Source organism: Trichosurus vulpecula, chromosome 8 (genome assembly GCF_011100635.1).
Source record: "Trichosurus vulpecula isolate mTriVul1 chromosome 8, mTriVul1.pri, whole genome shotgun sequence".
NCBI lineage: Eukaryota > Metazoa > Chordata > Mammalia > Diprotodontia > Phalangeridae > Trichosurus > Trichosurus vulpecula.
Window position 1 is genome coordinate 234,099,907 of NC_050580.1, and position 16,762 is coordinate 234,116,668.

General features: G+C 43.0%; 1 protein-coding gene across 4 annotated transcripts in view; it reads left to right on the top strand.

Annotated features, from left to right (window-relative positions):
- TMEM63C (transmembrane protein 63C) overlaps positions 1 to 16,375 on the top strand; it is a 112,107-nt gene extending 95,732 nt beyond the window's left edge. For 3 of the 4 annotated variants that reach the window (XM_036736230.1, XM_036736232.1, XM_036736231.1), the window contains 8 exons: positions 1,152 to 1,238; positions 2,880 to 2,945; positions 4,043 to 4,205; positions 4,527 to 4,632; positions 6,476 to 6,643; positions 7,744 to 7,856; positions 8,534 to 8,608; positions 12,502 to 13,346. In XM_036736230.1, the coding sequence (XP_036592125.1) occupies positions 1,152 to 1,238; positions 2,880 to 2,945; positions 4,043 to 4,205; positions 4,527 to 4,632; positions 6,476 to 6,643; positions 7,744 to 7,856; positions 8,534 to 8,608; positions 12,502 to 12,705 (982 nt within the window). In that variant the 3' untranslated portion in view covers positions 12,706 to 13,346. Of the gene's footprint in view, positions 1 to 1,151; positions 1,239 to 2,879; positions 2,946 to 4,042; positions 4,206 to 4,526; positions 4,633 to 6,475; positions 6,644 to 7,743; positions 7,857 to 8,533; positions 8,609 to 12,501 lie in introns of all 4 variants that reach the window. The other variant, XM_036736229.1, reaches the window with a different exon arrangement.
- The last annotated feature ends 387 nt before the right edge of the window (positions 16,376 to 16,762 follow it).

Consider the following 16,762-nt stretch of genomic DNA (forward strand, 5'->3'; position numbering starts at 1 on the left):
GGGGTCATTTAGCTCAGCCCTCTCATTTATCGTTGTAGTTATTATCATTATTATCATTAGTCATTATTCTCTCAGCTCTGACCTTGGCCTTCAACTTTGACCATGTAAACCTATATCCCATGTCTCTGATCTTATTTCTCAGCCATCATCTTGTTTTGCCTTAGTCCTGAGTGAGAAGATGCCCTGCTGGAACTATATTTATCCCATCTATCTATAATACCAGAAATTACATTAACAATAATAGATAACATTTCTATTGTGCTTTAAGGTTTGCAAAACACTGTACATATTTCATTGTCACAACAACCTCATCTCATCATCACAACATGTGTGATGAGATAGTTGAACATGGAAACCATGTTCCTTCTAAGTCTTCTTTTTGCCAGGCACAACAAGATTAGTTCCTTTACCCTTTGTGTGTAGCTCACCTACTGTGAGTGACAGAGGTGCTGTTATTATCCCCACTTTACAGATGAGGAAACTGAGGCAGAGCTCAAGTGACATAGTTACCATTTTAGTGGGGGAACAAAAAGACAGTAGATTACTGGAGATGGAAATTAGGTGATAAAAATAATTTGGCACCTGATCAGAAGTGGGAGATAAAATCGAAACATGATTTTTTCTTCTCTCCTACTTTATACACTAAAATTCAAAAGGAACTATAATTTTTAAGTAACATTGATGCTATGAATTCTTTTTATATTACCCCCACTTTCTAGTAACCTGCTTCCTCCACTATACGTAATCCTTCCTTTTAACAAAACAGTTAAACAAAACAAATGGACGTATCAGCCCTATATGATGTTATATGTAGCATTCCATACCCATAACCTAGTGCATTTCTGTTGGAAGGAGGACAACAGATAATTTCTCCCAAATGGTCCCTCTAGCTTGCTGTCCTTGTAGACAATACTCCCTATGAGAAAACATGAGCATTTTTTGAAAGGTTCACACTAGCCCAGTAGAAAGTCATCATTGCCTGTTACCATCTATGAGTATGGATTTAAGAAAAAGACATGAGAGAGGATAATTCAGACTTCGGTAGTGATGTCGATTCCTCCGATATTTCTTTTTAGACTGTGCAGAATTTTAGTCTCTGTCTCTCTTTGCTTCTTTCTCATCACTAAATATTTCCCTCTTTTTGTCCCTAGGTCACAACGAAATCTGTTCACAGTATATAAGTGTTACTTCTTTCTAGTGTTCATGGTGATCATCTTGCCATCGTTGGGCCTGACCAGGTAGGCATGGCACATTCAACCATCTTCATTTCCTTAACTGGTCTTAAAAGAGGTTGAGCCATCCATCTCCCTGCCCAACAGAGCAATGCAACCACTATAATTCAATTCCACCAGTCTTTATTGGAACCTACTATGTGCCTACTACAGGTCCATGTGCTGTGGGAGTTATAAAGTATTGGTTTTAGGAAGATTATAATCTATTTAGGGAGACATATACATTTGTCAACCATTATGTAACCATGCTAAAAACAAAAAAAAAAACACCTTAATGTTTTTTAGGGTACACTAATAAAATGTACTGAGTGCCCAGAACAAGGGAAGTGATAGTCCCGGGACAAGTCACATCCTAATTAGTGGGTTCAAATTGTGAGTACCATATTTAGCATGGTACATTGACATTTAACTTGGGACTATAATTAAGGGTGGTAACTAGTATGTCAAGGGTACTCAACCTTGCCATACAAAGGCTAAAGTTTGTGCCTAGAGAAAAGACTTCAAAGGAACATGGTTCCCATCTTCAACTCATTGTAGAGCCATCATATGAAAAGGATGGTAGATATTCTTTGAAATTTCATCAGGAGTCCACAATATCAATGATGAAACCTATTACTCACATCCTGACAAAATAAAGGTTGTGGACTCAAGATTTTTTATTAAATCAATACATTTTAGCAATGGGCAGATTTACTTTGCTTGATTAATTATATTTGTTACAAGGGTGGTTCTGTTTTTCCAAATGGGGTGGGGGTAGAAAGAAGAGGGGAAACAAGGGTAGGGAAGAAGAAGTAGAAGAAGAAGGAGGAGGAGGAGGAACATTAATTTTATTTGGTGTTTGTTAAGTCCAAGATTTAAAAAAAGACTTTTAAGATACCAAAAGAATTTCAAGAGGAAAAAAAGTGAATAAAATTTACAGGAAATAGATTTCAATTCAATATAAAAAAGAACTTCCTGAAAAATTATATAGAGATTAGATTTAATCTATGATTTCATTGGTATAAGGAACTCCCATGTGAGGAAATTCCATCTACCAATGCAGGTTGGCACATTCTCTGCAACTTGGAATCTTAGGCAGTTGCCTAGAGACTAAGTGGTTAAGATGTGTCTGGGATGACACAGCCAGTATGTATTAAATTCTGGACTTAAACTCACATCTTTTTGACTTCAAGGCTGGACTATCCCTCTTATAAACAATAAACAGAAACTACTGCCTGATTTTCAGAGATGTTGTATAAGTGATCCCCACATTAGCTACATAAGTTGGGCTAGATGGCCTGAAGTGGAGGCAGAGGGTCCCTTCCAGCTCTATGATAGTATGAGCTTTTGAAGTGCTCACTGGAAAGTGGATTATTGGCTAGAGTGGTCAAGAGGATTATATGTAGGGGAGATCTGAGACATGCCTTGTGAGACTTAAATTAGCAAAAAGATGAAGAAGTAGGATATTCAAAGAGTAACCACTGGAAGAGGAAGAGCAGAAAGAAATGGACTTGGAAAGGAATTTGGTATGTTTGGGGACATTGAAGGGATGCATCTAGTGGAATCACTGGGATTCTAACACAAGGAAGAGCTGAGAGCCAGCAGCTATAGAGGAAAATGGGGATATTTGATTTACTGCTCATTTTCTGTTCCCATTCTTCCTTCAAGTTTGGCTGTTTTCTTCCGATGGCTCTTTGACAGCGCCTTTTTGGACCATCCAGAACTGAAGTTCCAGTGAGTATTCACAGCTATTGCTATTTGGTGTGTGTACCATGTACGTATTTGTAGATGCGTATTGTTGGTATATCATGTCAAATGTCTTATGTTCACCCACCCAAGGCTCTATGTCTGTATATACCTGCGTGAGCTTGTGTTTGCCCACATAGGCACAATAGTAGAAGAAGGCCTCTACTTACACGTGCAATGATACGTGTCCTTGCCCTTCCTCTAGCTACCACATTCACAAAGAACCACTTTTTCACCTAAGTAGCTAGAGGGCTGCCTGGATAGAATACTGGACTGAAGTGGGGAAGACCTTCAGTCAAATCCTGCCTCAGACACTTATTGTCGGTTATTTATTGTGAATGGGCTCATCATTTAACCTCTCTCTGTCTCAGTTTCCTCAACTGTGAAGTGGGAATTATAATAGCACCCATGTCCTAGGATTGTTGTCATAGTCTCATAGTCAATAAACACTTACAAAGTACCTACTATGTGCCAGACACTGTGCTCAACCCTGGAAATAAAGATGAGAAAAAGAAAGATGGTTTCTGTCCTCCAGTGGCTGGGGGGCAGATAGGAGGCAGCCCCGGGGACATGATGTTTATGATGTTGCTCCAGTGGAGTAGTGGATGGGAAATGAAGTAAGCTGGAAAATTCTGAGCCCTCTATAAAGGAAGGCTTTGGGAAGAATTTAATGCTCTACCCTCCAGCCCTCTAATCAGAGGGGAAAGGCATCTAAGGGTGCTGAGGAGGTTACGAGGGTCAAAGGAGATAATATTTATAAAGTGTTTAGCACAGTGCCTAGCACATGGTAGGTGCTTAATATTTTCCTTCCTTCTTTCTTTCTTTCCTTTCTTCATTGTGTGGAGAATACATTTATATAATACTTTTTCTCCTCTTCCTGACTTCTTTTTTTTCTTTTCCTTATTCTTTTCCTTCCTTTCTTTCTCTTCTTTTTTCTCTTCTTTTTCCTGTATTGATCTTGACTTCTACCTCACTTTCCACTTTTCTTCTTCTACCTCCCCTCCCCTTGCTACCTCTTCTTTTCTTCCTGTGACCTCTCTTACCACCACCACCCCCTTGCCATTCCTGATTTCTGGGCCCTGCAGGTGTGTGTTCCTTCCTGATAATGGCGCCTTCTTTGTTAACTATGTCATCACTGCCAGTCTGATTGGCACGGGCAGTGAGCTGCTGCGTGTGGAGTCACTTCTCTACTACATGATACGCCTCATCTTCTCCAAATCTGAAGCTGAACGAGTAAACATCAGGGAGGTAAGAGACCTCTGTCTGCCACCCGTATCCCCACCCACCACAGCCCAGCCTTTGTTTCTACCTTTCTTGTATGGAGATCATAGCTTCCCTTCATTACCCTGACAAAGACACTATGACAAAGCAATTGAGGGCCTCCAAAGAAGGCATGATGAACTGGGTAGGTACAGAGGTGGTGTGTGAGACAGTGGAATAGTTCTCTTGGGAGAGCCATCTCTGGGGACATGGATCTAAAAGGCAAGGCAAAATAGAAAGAGAAGCAGCCAAAATTGAGAAACTCTAAATGCCTTATGGCTAGTAAGAGTGCCATCCTTTCTATTTTAGAAGCAAGTCAGAGCTTTCGAGTATGGACGGGAATATTCCTGGATTTCCTGTGTCATCAGTGTTGTGATGGCATATAGCATCACCTGCCCCATCATTGTCCCATTTGGTAAGTTCTCCTCCTGAGGGATGAGGGAATTCAATACCTAACTCTGCCTCTAAATTCTTCTAAGGTGTTTCTGATTAACCAAATAAGCCAATTCTCACAATGCAAGGACCTGAAGATGGAATTTCTGGGGATCGGTAGCATTTTAAATGACATCATAAGGGGCTAAAATGAAGCTTGGGACTAATCATTAGTTCTGTCCCCCAACTCTGAGAGAGTTCCAGAAGTGTAGATTTATCTCACACTGGCACCTTAGCCGGTTTTTAATTAGAAATAATCTCATCTAACCTGTGTCTTCCAGTCACTCAGAAGCTGTCCTGGAGAACATTCAGCTTTAATTCCATTCCGTTTCTTCTGAGTGGCTAACCACAAAGCCACAACTCTCTATGGTTCTCCCAATCTCACCTCCAACTTTGTGTCTATCTGGATATAGAGTACTGATGGAAACACCAGAAAGCCTGATTTCACTTTCTTACATTCCCCTTCTGTCTTCTTTTCTCTATCCCTCCCTTCCAAACCTATTTCTCTAGTCCATAGGTTTTTAACCTTTTTGTGTCATGGATCCCTTTGACAATCCAGTGGGCAAAGCCTGTGGACTGCTCCTCAGAATAATGTTTTTAAGTACGTGAAATAAAATACATGGAATTACCAAGGAGCCAACTATGTTTAAATACAATTAAGAAATTATTCTTTAAAAAGAAAGAAAGAAGTTGGATCCCAGTTAGACAATCCCTGTTCTAATCTATCACTCCTCTCTCTCACTACTTCACATCCTTTCTCTTCCTTTTTTTGCCTTCTCTCACTTTTTCTCTTCAGCAGGCCAGAAAAGAGGGAGTATGCTCCCCTGGTCTGTGAAGCCACTTTTCCCATTTTCCTAGCTGTCCCTCCAGGGGCTTGAGAGAGATTAGTACCACTGTTCCTTTTTCTGTCTGTCATCATTCCCAAATCAAGGCTGATTTCTGGAACAAGGTCAGGAGGTGGGAAGGAAATAAGGATGGATGGGTAGTCAGTAGTGACTCCAGAGAAGGGGGTTATCAATCCTAAGGCAAAATTATTAGGGTATAAACTACAGAAAATAGAGGTTTACTCAGGTCTGGGTGAACCATACTTCCCTATACTTCTTAGTCCCATATTCAAATTTAGTCCAAATTTACATTTGCAGTTATTCCAAATTTTATTCCAAAGTCACCAGTGTCTCAAGAATTCATCACTATTACCCCCAAGTCTGGGGGTGGGGTGGGGTGGGGTAATAGTCTGTGTTCCAGTGGAAATGCCTTAGCAGATAAAAGTGGGGTAAAGTTACTAACTTTGCCAAGTTGACTGAGAACATTCCCATTGACATCAAGGCTTCCAGGGGCAATCTTGTTCCCTGCCAGAAATGTAAAGGATCAAAATCTAAGGTTATCCTCAAGATGAAAAATGACACATACATTTTTGAACACGTCCATGCAGAAATTTATTTTGTTTGATGACACATTTATTATGAGAGTTTTCTTTTTCTTTTTCGGGGGGAGGGGAATGGGAGGGTGGGAGATGACAGGAAGAGGAAATAAATGCTTATTAATTGAAAAAGAAAGTAAGATAAATTAAAAGTTACATTTAAAAATGAAGGTTGTCCCTAAAAAGTACCACCAGGCATCAGTGTTCAGCCAAGGCTGTCTTCTGAGGGAAGTCCTGGGTATTCACCTCTAAATGGGTCCTGATTTTGATTTCTTCAGTTGGGGTGTGTGGGAAAGAGTTCAGAAAGGGAGGGGGGAGGGAAGTAGGCTTGAGCTGCCTGAGCTGCCTCTTAATTGTTCTCTCTCTTCCTTTCTTCCTCCTTTTCTCTTCCATTCTCCTCTTCCAGGACTGCTTTATGTCTGTATGAAGCATCTCACTGATAAGTACAACTTGTATTACTCCTACGCCCCTACCAAGTTTAAAGAAGACTTCCACATGGTGGGAGTTTACCAGGTGATCCTGGCGCCCCTCCTTTCTATGTTCTGGCTGCTCTTCTTCTCCATTGTCCGTCTAGGTAGGGCCATTCCCATTTCTCTCACCAGTCCCACCCCCAATCCTTAAGATGTTCTCACTTTGTGAATAGCTGGCTCCTAAGGTACCCAAAGTGAACTCTATGATCACAGAAAATGCTAGTTGGGAGGAGAAGGCTGGCTGGGTAGTACTTGAATTACTACACATTCCAAATGCTTTTACTGAGTGAAGCTTAGGGGTATATTCTAGACTCTTGAGGAGTATACACCAAAGATTACCCAAGGCTATCGTCCTCAAGGAGTTTATTAGATTGCAAAAGAGAACAGGGGAAGCATGGAATGACATCAGCAGAACAGGTAACAGTATTTGTAGATTGGAACATAGGAAAGAAAAGTTGTCTTGAGTTAGGATTTAAAAGAGAGAAATTCTTTGTTGTAAGGGATGGTTCTCTGGGGGGGGATGGTGGAGAAATTTAGGTGATAGCAAACCAGAAGATATCAATAAAAATGTAGATTAATTAAAGGAATTACTATATAACCAGATAGACCAATAGACAAAAGAATAGATGAATGAAGAGCCAAATAAACAAACAAAAAATACGTAGATAAATAAGAGGAAGGATACATTTTGGTGGTTCACATGAAGAAGGTTCCTACATTTACTTGGTTCCACTTGAGGAGAGGGAGATAATGTCTTTTGCGCCTTTGAGTGCAGACAAACCTTGAAATACAACATCCCTAAATTAAGGTGTGTATGGTCAGGTGGGATGTCAAAATAATCTGATGTCTGCTTTTGTCCCTAGAGATTCAAAGAGAGAAGACTGGGTTCCTCAGGGTTGGGAGGACAAGGAAAATATTCCCTTCCAATGATCTAAGGCAGTTAATCACCCAATCAATCAACCAGTATTTAATAAGCACCTCTTATGTGCCTAGTACTGTGCTAGTCATGAAGATTCTAAATCAAGTGGTTAGGGTCACTCTGGAGATATTTGGAGGCTGCAGCTAGGCTTCTGCAGGCTATATTGTCTTCTCAGATGGCACCTGAATTGTGATCTTAGAAACAGGTTGAAGGGGTTGGGATGCTAAGGGGAAAGATGATTATCTGTGAGCATAAGCCCCATGATAGTTCTCTCTCCCTTTGTAGGCAGCCTTCATCCCATCACTATCTTTACCCTGGTTACCCTCCTCACTTCCATCGTGACTTCCTTCTTTAGTGTTTGCTTTGGGAAGTTTTGGAAGAAACAGCCTGACTCTGAGGTGAGCCCAGTGGTCCCTTCTTTCCTCCTAGGATTCTGCCTCTCTTTCATTTACTCCCTCCTGATCTTCCCTGTTCCTAAGGAATTGTTCCAATGTCTCATTCTGGACTGAAGATTAGAAGCATACAAAGAAGAGGACTTTGCACTCCTCTTCTATTCCCCTTCTCACTTTTAACTATATTTGTATGTTGGATGAAGCTTGGAGACACTAGCTCCAAACCCAAAAGATAGCTATGCTGCTCATTTGGATTTAACAGCTCCTCAGGTTCCAAGCAGGGATTCTTAACCTCATGATGCAGAGGACAAATTATACTGGTCTGTGATTTTAGCAATCCTGAAACCAGAGGGGAAGAGAAGGTTGGTACTTTGGGAACCATTCCTCTTCCCTTCCCACCAGGCCACCAAAGGAGATTGATCCAGGTCCCTAATTCTATTTTCCCTCCATCATGGTCCTTTAGAATAGAAGAAATCCATATCAAAGGCTGCCTCCCCAACCCCACCATCCATTTCGGGAAGTTTGCCAACTATACCTCCTACTTTGAGTTAGAGTAATAAATCAAGAAAATAAGTTTGAGAGCTAGAAGAGGCCCACTCAATTGGAGGCCAAACACCCCAACCAGATCTGAGCAATGAGGTCCTTGTGTTCTCAGCTCCACTGTCATCCTTTCTCTAAAACAGGGAGAACCATCAGATACAGGTTCCAGCGAATTCAGTCTCCGAAGAAGTGCTTCTTCCTCTGTCTTCATGTACAATGTGAGTCATGCCCCTGCCCTCTTGGATGTGAATGAGGTTGGGGTGGCTAGAGTGAGGAAGGGTGAGGCACAGGTAGGGTCAAAATCATGGGGGAGGCAGGTAAGCGATCATTGCCAAGGCCCAATGAGATGGGAGAGGGGTCCCATGGACTTCCCTCCTCTGACACACAAGGAATGACCCTCAAGGAGAGACCCTCATGTGGCAGTCACGATTAAATAGGAAAAAAAAACAAATCCAAAGGCACCCGATTAACAGGTTAGAGGCAGAGACTTGAGAGACTAGAATCAGGGGAGATATAGACAGAAGTTCCCTTACCCCTCAGAGAAAGCGTGTAAAATTGCAAGCTGCACTCTCTTGAGATCAGAGAACCAGAGAACAGATCCAGAGAACAGAGCAGAAAGGAGAGAATCCAAGTCTGAACAGAAGGGTAAGATATGCCTATCATTCCAACAATAACAAATTGGGCTCAATATTCACAGGCCTTAAGAGAGCACCTTCTGTAACAGAAGGAAGAGAACGAGTTGGTGAAATGATGACAGTAACATAGCTAACATTTATATAGTGCTTACAATGTGCCAGGTGCTGTACTAATCACTTTACAACAATTACCTCATTTAATCTTTGCAGTAACCCTGGGAGGGAGGTGCTATCATTATCCCCATTTTAAAGATGGGGAAACTGAGGCAAATAGAGGTTAAGTGACTTGCCCAGGGTCACGCCACTATTCAGTAAGTATCTGAGGCCAGATTTCAAAATGGACTCTGAGCTGCTAGGATCAGGGAGAAGGAATCCTTGGTATTAATAAAGGGTTAATCACATATGTGGGGAGCCAAAGAGAGGAGGAGCAAGAGGGAGGCTAAAATTAACCTTTAGTTGAGGATAGGGACTGGGCCTATGATTTCATCTGGCATAGAGATATGCCAGATACGGACACTTCCAACAATTCAGGTTGGTACCTTATCTGAAACTTATCATGTTAAGAAGTTGCCTAGACCACTGAGAAGGTACCATACAACCAGTATGTGTTAGAGGCAGGATCTGAACCCGGGTCTTTCAGATCCAGAGACCATTTCTCTATCCATAATGACACTCTGCCTTCCCAACCTGCCTTCATAACCACTAATTACGAATCTTAAGTCCACGAAGTTCAAATGGTATTCTTCCTAATGACTCTAAAGGAATGAACAGCCCTCATAATTTTGAGCAAAAAACTACTTTTCTTTCCATTCCATCTCCAAAGAGAGCGATGCTTTCTGATATAGGATGGTCACTATTACAATGCCTGAACCACAAACTGCTCTTGGATTAAAATGTCACACACGTGAAGAGAGTTTCAGTTCAGGTCAACTTATGGAAGCTTCACCCAGTGCTGTCCCGCATACCTGAACATTCACACCTGGCTGTAATGAGTTCATCTGTAATATATACATATATATATATATATATATATATATATATATATATATATATATATACACACACACATGTATGTATGTATGAGCTATAAGTTCATATATATGTATTTATATGTATTTTATATATATTCATGAGCCATAATCAAAGCTACCACTTAAACAAATAAAACATTTATAGACATCTGAACTTTTTGAAAGAAGACAACAGCAATACCAAACGATAGCTAGCATTTCTGTAGCTCTTTAAAGGATTGCCAAGGGTGTATACTACTAGTACACAAGAAGGTAAGTAGTAAAGTATTACACCCATTTAACTACTGAGAAAATAGAGGTTTGAAGAGCAGTCATGCAGGCTGGCAGACAGGACTCGAACCCAAGTCCAGAGCATTCTAATGCCAATGCTTTTCCTGCTGCCCTCAAACAGCCTTAAACTCCCATAATGCATTATGTTATTGTTGTAAAATAAGTTGAGATTGTTTCTGCCCCGAGACCTCCTCTAATCTTTTGCTTTACTGGATAGAACTGTCTGCCCTTGGGTGACAGGGCGGCTATAGAGAGTCGGCCTTCAAGACAAGAAGAGTTGGGTTCAGGTCGCTCACCTTTGCCACATGCTGGCTGTGTGACTCTAGACGAGACACCTAACCACTTAGTGCCCTATGCAACTTTCTAAGACTATAAATTACAGAAACGGTGCTGACCTGCATTGGTAGAGGGTGAAACCTTTTCCAGGAATTCCTTGTGCCAGTGATATTTTATACACAGTACCTCCTATTGTAAAGTATGATAATGTTGTTACTTTTATATCGCACACGTATACAGCACTAGGCTCTCTGGAAATAGTTATCCCTTCCACTTCATGACTTTCACCATTGTGGTTTCATTCTATTGCGGGTTGGCATAAGGAATTAAATGGGAATTTGGGGGAGTCTTGCAGAAGCCATGTGAGAGCCAGCAGAAAATGCGTAAAATATATGCATAGTATTGTATCATATCAATACCTCATAAAAGAAAAAGAAAAAATGCAGACTTCTCTGGTATGAAAGAAGGGCCAAAAAACTTCAAACAGATTTTCCAGATCACCAAGGCACCATGCCCCAACCCATGCAATGTGGATAACTGTACTACCCAGTGTGCAGAACGGACCATTTCTATGCTCTGTCTGATCATCCGGCACCATTTTTTAAAATGCCTTCCTTCCTAGAAGGATATTAGGAGGTAGATGAAACCTCCAGTGCCTCCCTTGCTCTCTTCCCATTGGCCTCATTAGGGTTCCTTCAACCGGTGCCAGTCTCTGGCTAAAAGAGAGCTAAGGAAAAGAAGAGCTCAGATTTAGGGTTGGGAGAAGAGAGGAAAGCCTGGAATAGTGGTTCTCAGCCTTTTTCTTCCTTTGAACCACAACACACAAAATTTACAAGACAGGTGGGGAGGCAGTGTGGGTGTAAAGGATAGAGAACTGGTCTCAGGTAGCCAAAGACCTGCTACAAGGGCTGCCTCTAATACCTACTGGCTGTGTGATTCTTCTCAGTGCTCTAGGCAATGCCACAAAATCAATTGACTAAGCACCTACTGTATTCCCTGTGCTAAGGGCAACAGATAGGGATTAAGTACTGGACCTATGATTTCATTGATATACGGGGACACCCAGGTAAGGAAACTACCTCTGTTAAAGCAGGTCAGTATCTTCTTTGCAGTTAATAATCTTAGAGTTTCCTTGAGTGGGGGGTGAGAGATTCAAGGAGAAACAGATCACTGTGGCCACATATTGACTTAGAAAACCTCAAATTAACATTATCTGTATTTTATTGTCTTTCTATTTATCTTATAAAACATTTCCTAGTTCCATTTTTATCTGGTTTGAGCAGTAGAACTCTTGAGGTTTGCAAGCTACATGCCCCCGAGGACAGTAAGGACACCTTCTGGCCTAAGGCACCTAAGTGACCTGCCCAGGGGGCACACAACCAGTATGTGTTAGAGACAGGACTTGAAGCCAGGCTTAAAGTCCAACTCTCTATCCACTAACTACGCTGCCTCTCAGAAGGCGACAGAGATGAAAAGACAACAAAGTCGCTGAGCTCCAGGAATCTTACTAGGAGTCAGAGTGGGGATGGCAACCAACAGGTACCCTTAAGTTGTTGGTAACAATCCTACTGGCCAGCTGTTTGGAATTAAAGCTGCAGTTATGGGCATAGCCTAAACTCTCCCATGGTTCCCATGAGATCCCACCTCCCCCTCTGTTTTCAGTAAGAAAAGCAGTAACAGAAGAGCCCTGAACAAGAGTGACATAAATAGGGTGTACTTTTGTGGGAGGATGGGATCAGAGGGAGGGAATCAAGGCTCATAGAGCTTAAGGGATTGCATCTCCCCCCGTATACTGGGGCACAGAGCAAGAGAGTTTAAGACACTGGGAACAAGCCATAAATTATACCTGGATATGACTTCCTACTCTCTCTCCTTTTTCTTGTCTGGGGTGGGGCCCAGTTGTATGTGGCCCCGGTGCTCCAGGAACTGGAGATGAGCCTGACTCCAGCCACGTCTCCAGGCCGTCAGTCCTATGGTACCATGAGCAGCCAGCTGGATGCCTTGGACAGAGAGGAGGAAAGTGGGCCCCAGAGCTTTTCATCAGAAGTGGAGACTGCCGAGGGCGAGTTCCAGGAGGGGCTATTAATAGAAGACCACAACTAATAAGGATCACCCATCACCACCACCAAAGGTGCTCCCATACCAGGTGGAATGCCAGCATCAAGAGAAGAACATGGCAGGGAGCAGAAGGGTAGATCCAATCTCCCCCTTCCTTTCAACCCACACACCCACTCCCCCAAATCTTCTAAGGCTGCCAGTTGTAGTTCTGCCTCCATCCTCAGGCATTGGCAGGTTGAGAGATCCCAGTCATACTTGACTGGCTACAAAGTGAATCTGGTGGAAGAGGAATTCTGGCGTCCTGCACCAAAAGTACTAGCAACCTCCACGTCTCAGAAGGGGCAGCCAGTGCCTCCAACCTAGGAACTGATATCTGTACCTCCTTAAAAGCAGATGAGAAAAAGGAAGAGCAGAAGAGAGGGGTCCAAAAAGGTCTCTGTCCTTCTGCTCAGCAGCCTCTGAAAGCCCTTCTCCAATTTGTTTGCCTTTTGGAAGATCTGCCACTCAGATCATTCTTTGAGTATTCCTACTTCCCCTGGAGACCCCAAGGGATCTCTACTGTTTTGTAGCTGACAGAGTCATCAAGGAATGAGAGAATAGGCTGGGCTGGCCAACCCTAAGAAGGGAGACTTCTCAGTCTCTCTCACCCCAGAATTGGAGGTGGATGCCTCCCCAAATTCCTTGGGTTAGAGGTTTTCCTCATATAAGAATTCATGAGGAAAAAATATTCCCTCTGAAGAGAAGGGATTCCTGTGGCCCTTGAGGCTTCACCCTAGCTAGAAACTATAGACAGTATGAATGGCCAGAGCCAAGGATTACATTGAGGGAATTCTTTTGGGTTATCACCTGCCTTGCCTCCACTCCTCTTCTTCCTCTTTCCTGCCATTTGCTAGATTTCTCTGGGCAGAGTACTGTTGAAATAAGATAAGGCAGAGGAGGAAGAGAGGGAATACAAGAGAACCTTGGCCCCCATGCTCAATTACCTGCCCAAATAAGGGCAGGAGTCAATAGAGTCCCCAAGAAGATGTTAGAGTCCTCCAGACATTTGTAGATGTTGGGGTGCTAAGGCAGAAGAAAGGAGAAAGAAATAGACATTCACCCAGAAGTACTGAAGGATGGCATTGGCCATCCCATCTGACATTTACCCCAGAACTGGTCATTATGGTCAGTCCCAACAGAACAGACCTCCAGGGTAAGGGTGGCAGCCATGTAAAATGTTTCCTGCTAGCTGCCATGTGGTTCCAGGACAGGACCAAAGTGACAAGCAGCTGATGGTAAGAAGTCCCTGCCCAGGCTCTAGGATGGTGACTAACCCCTGTCCCCCCAACAGGACATCATACCTTTCCTTTGTTTAGTCATCTCTCCAAGCTTTCTGTTGCTGGTCTCTGTCTGGTCTGGGAGGGGGACCCATGTGAGGTAGTACTATGCCAAAGGGGATGAAAACAGTTTCCTATTTTGGGGAGAGTTCTGCTTTTACCCCCTCATGTTGACCCACAGCCCAGGCACTACTGCTGGCTACTTTTTCTTCCAGCTTCCCTTGATCCCCAGCAGGAGGAAGCCTAGAATGATGGATGGGAAATCATCATCCAACTTGGACAATGAACACCTGTTTTCTTAAGTGATGCTGCACCCATCTATGCTCCCAGGATGGGCTTTCTCTATCATTAATGCTGCTCTCTTCTTGGGGCTAAATCAGTTCTAAGTCTGAAGGAAGGGACAAGAGGAGGACTGTGGGGAATAGGCATTAAGAACTGTTGCTTCTGCTGTCTCTCTCAACTCCCAACACCATGCAGATAGCTCTGGGATGTAATGGGCTGCCACATGTAATAGGCCTTGGCAGTGCCACCCAACAGTTGGTACAGGAAGTAAAAAAAAGGTACCTTTGGTGTTGTAGTCAGAGCTTGGGAATGAGCCAAGGAGAGTGGACCTGTTTGTTCCTGAGCTCTGATCTAATGCTTCCCTATTGGGGGAGGGGAAAAGTAGGAATAGGATACTTTCATGGAGACCTGAATGACACTCACTTAATGACACAGTTTCTGGACTTTTCTTGCCAGTTTCTTAGTACTTGGAAATCCTCAGGCCTAAGAGGGTTCTATAAGTGGCAGACACACCAGTTTCTAATGCAAGGAAATATCCTATTACAGATATGATACACACATGCGCCCAATCCCATTCTGGAGCTCTGGTGATGAAAAAATGTCCACTTACCCAAAGTGCTTTGCCTATTCTTTGGGTTGACCAGGTGGTACTAGAAATGAAGAGATTGGGGAAAGGAGGGACCTTATCCCAGAGTGGAACTAGGTTATGCTGAAGGAGTGGGGCCAGGAAAAATGAGCAAACTGGGAGAGGAGGAGATTATAACTTACTCAAACCCTGACAGTAAAAACTAAGCCAAAGGGCTTTATTTTTTTTCTCTTTTAAACCAGCTAATTGGGGGAGGGGGGGAAGGAAGGATCCTATCCATTGCAGAGCAGCCTGGGGGACCCAGGCCAAGTGCTCTCTGGCCTCTTCAGGCTTTCCACAGGTTTATACCATAGAGTTCGGGAGCCCCAGGTCAGTTAGATCAGCAGCATACCCAGAAGGTAGCCAGGGATGCTCATTTCATAGGCACACTTCCATTTGTTACCTGCTCTCTACCTTGGTTTCATTCATTCATTGCACCTTCATCCTTCTCCCCCAGGAGGGGACCTTAAGAGTAAGGGGAGGGAATCCAGTTTTACTTCATATTCAACACAAGTGGAGTTGATTCCAATCCATCTGGTAAAGGAACAGGGCTACCAGGCACAAACACTGCTGGGACTGGGATTCAGTCCCACCTTCAACATCTGGATTACAGATTTGATGAAGTCTAATTCAAGGGGATATGTAGTGTGGAGATCTGGGGACTCAAGTGTAATTTGTCTCCCTTCCTCAGTCTGTATATATAGCCAAGCAGTCTCCCTTCCCTTCAAAGTCATTCTAGTATGTAGACACAAATGTAGTCATCATATTACACTCCTTTTTCGTCTGCTACATCCCTGATCCAGCCAAGGTACACCTCCTCAATTACTCCTATAGATACATGTATCCTATGTTCTTGCCCACTGATACTCTTCAGGCCCCTAACTTTTCCTTCCATCCACATTATATCTTAACTCTCACTTCTTAAGTCATCCAATTGTATCTGTTCCACACAGGATAACACATCCTAACTACCCCAACCCTATATTCCACGTTCTAAAAACACACACACACACCCTCACATCTATTCCATATCTTAACAACTTTAACCCTGTATTCATTCTCCCTAGTCCCTCCCTACATCAATTCAGCAACCTGACCACCCACACATCCAAACCATATACACATTTAGCTTAATGCGATTCCCCACATATACTCTTTTGGGAGAATTGAGCATTCTTCTGGTGAGGGTAGGGTGGAAACTATGTCTGGACTCTATCCTTGAACAGACTTCTTTGGGAGCCAGTTCCAATTGGGCACCCTCCCCCAAACTCCCATTTATCTTCTGTGCCCTGGTGCAGCCCTCCTGGGTTCCACTGGCCTGTCTCTCCACTGTCTCTGGAAGGAAAGACCTATTAGCACTATATCCACTGGGGACTCTGATGAGGTGTCTGACTTACCCCGCTGGCTGTCATCACTCTAGGAATGTGCTAGAGTTCTGTGACCTTGAAATCTATTGCTATTACTGTGTCTTGAATAAAACAAACTCCACCCAGTTTCCTGCCTGGCTCTATTCCCCTACATCAAGATAGCCTGGACAGGGTCAGGACCTTCTTTTTGCGGAATAAAACCATGCCTTGTTGCTTCTGAGAACTGTCCTGACCTATAGTGGTGGGACTAAGTACCCCAACAGGATAGAAATAATGGTGTCTCCTACCAAGGTCCAAGAGGCAGTTCAGTGGGGAGGGGAGAGAGGAAACTAGATTTCTAGTTGCAGTCAGGGAGCAGATAAATTAAGAGTACAGGAAGTGGAAAATCTATGAGGGAAGACTTAAGATATAAGGACAAGTCAAATTCAGAAGGGGGAGAGGAGGACTAACTGAAGGACAAATAAAAAGACCAAATATCAAAAAGAATCACCGAAGCCAAAGATAAGGACTTG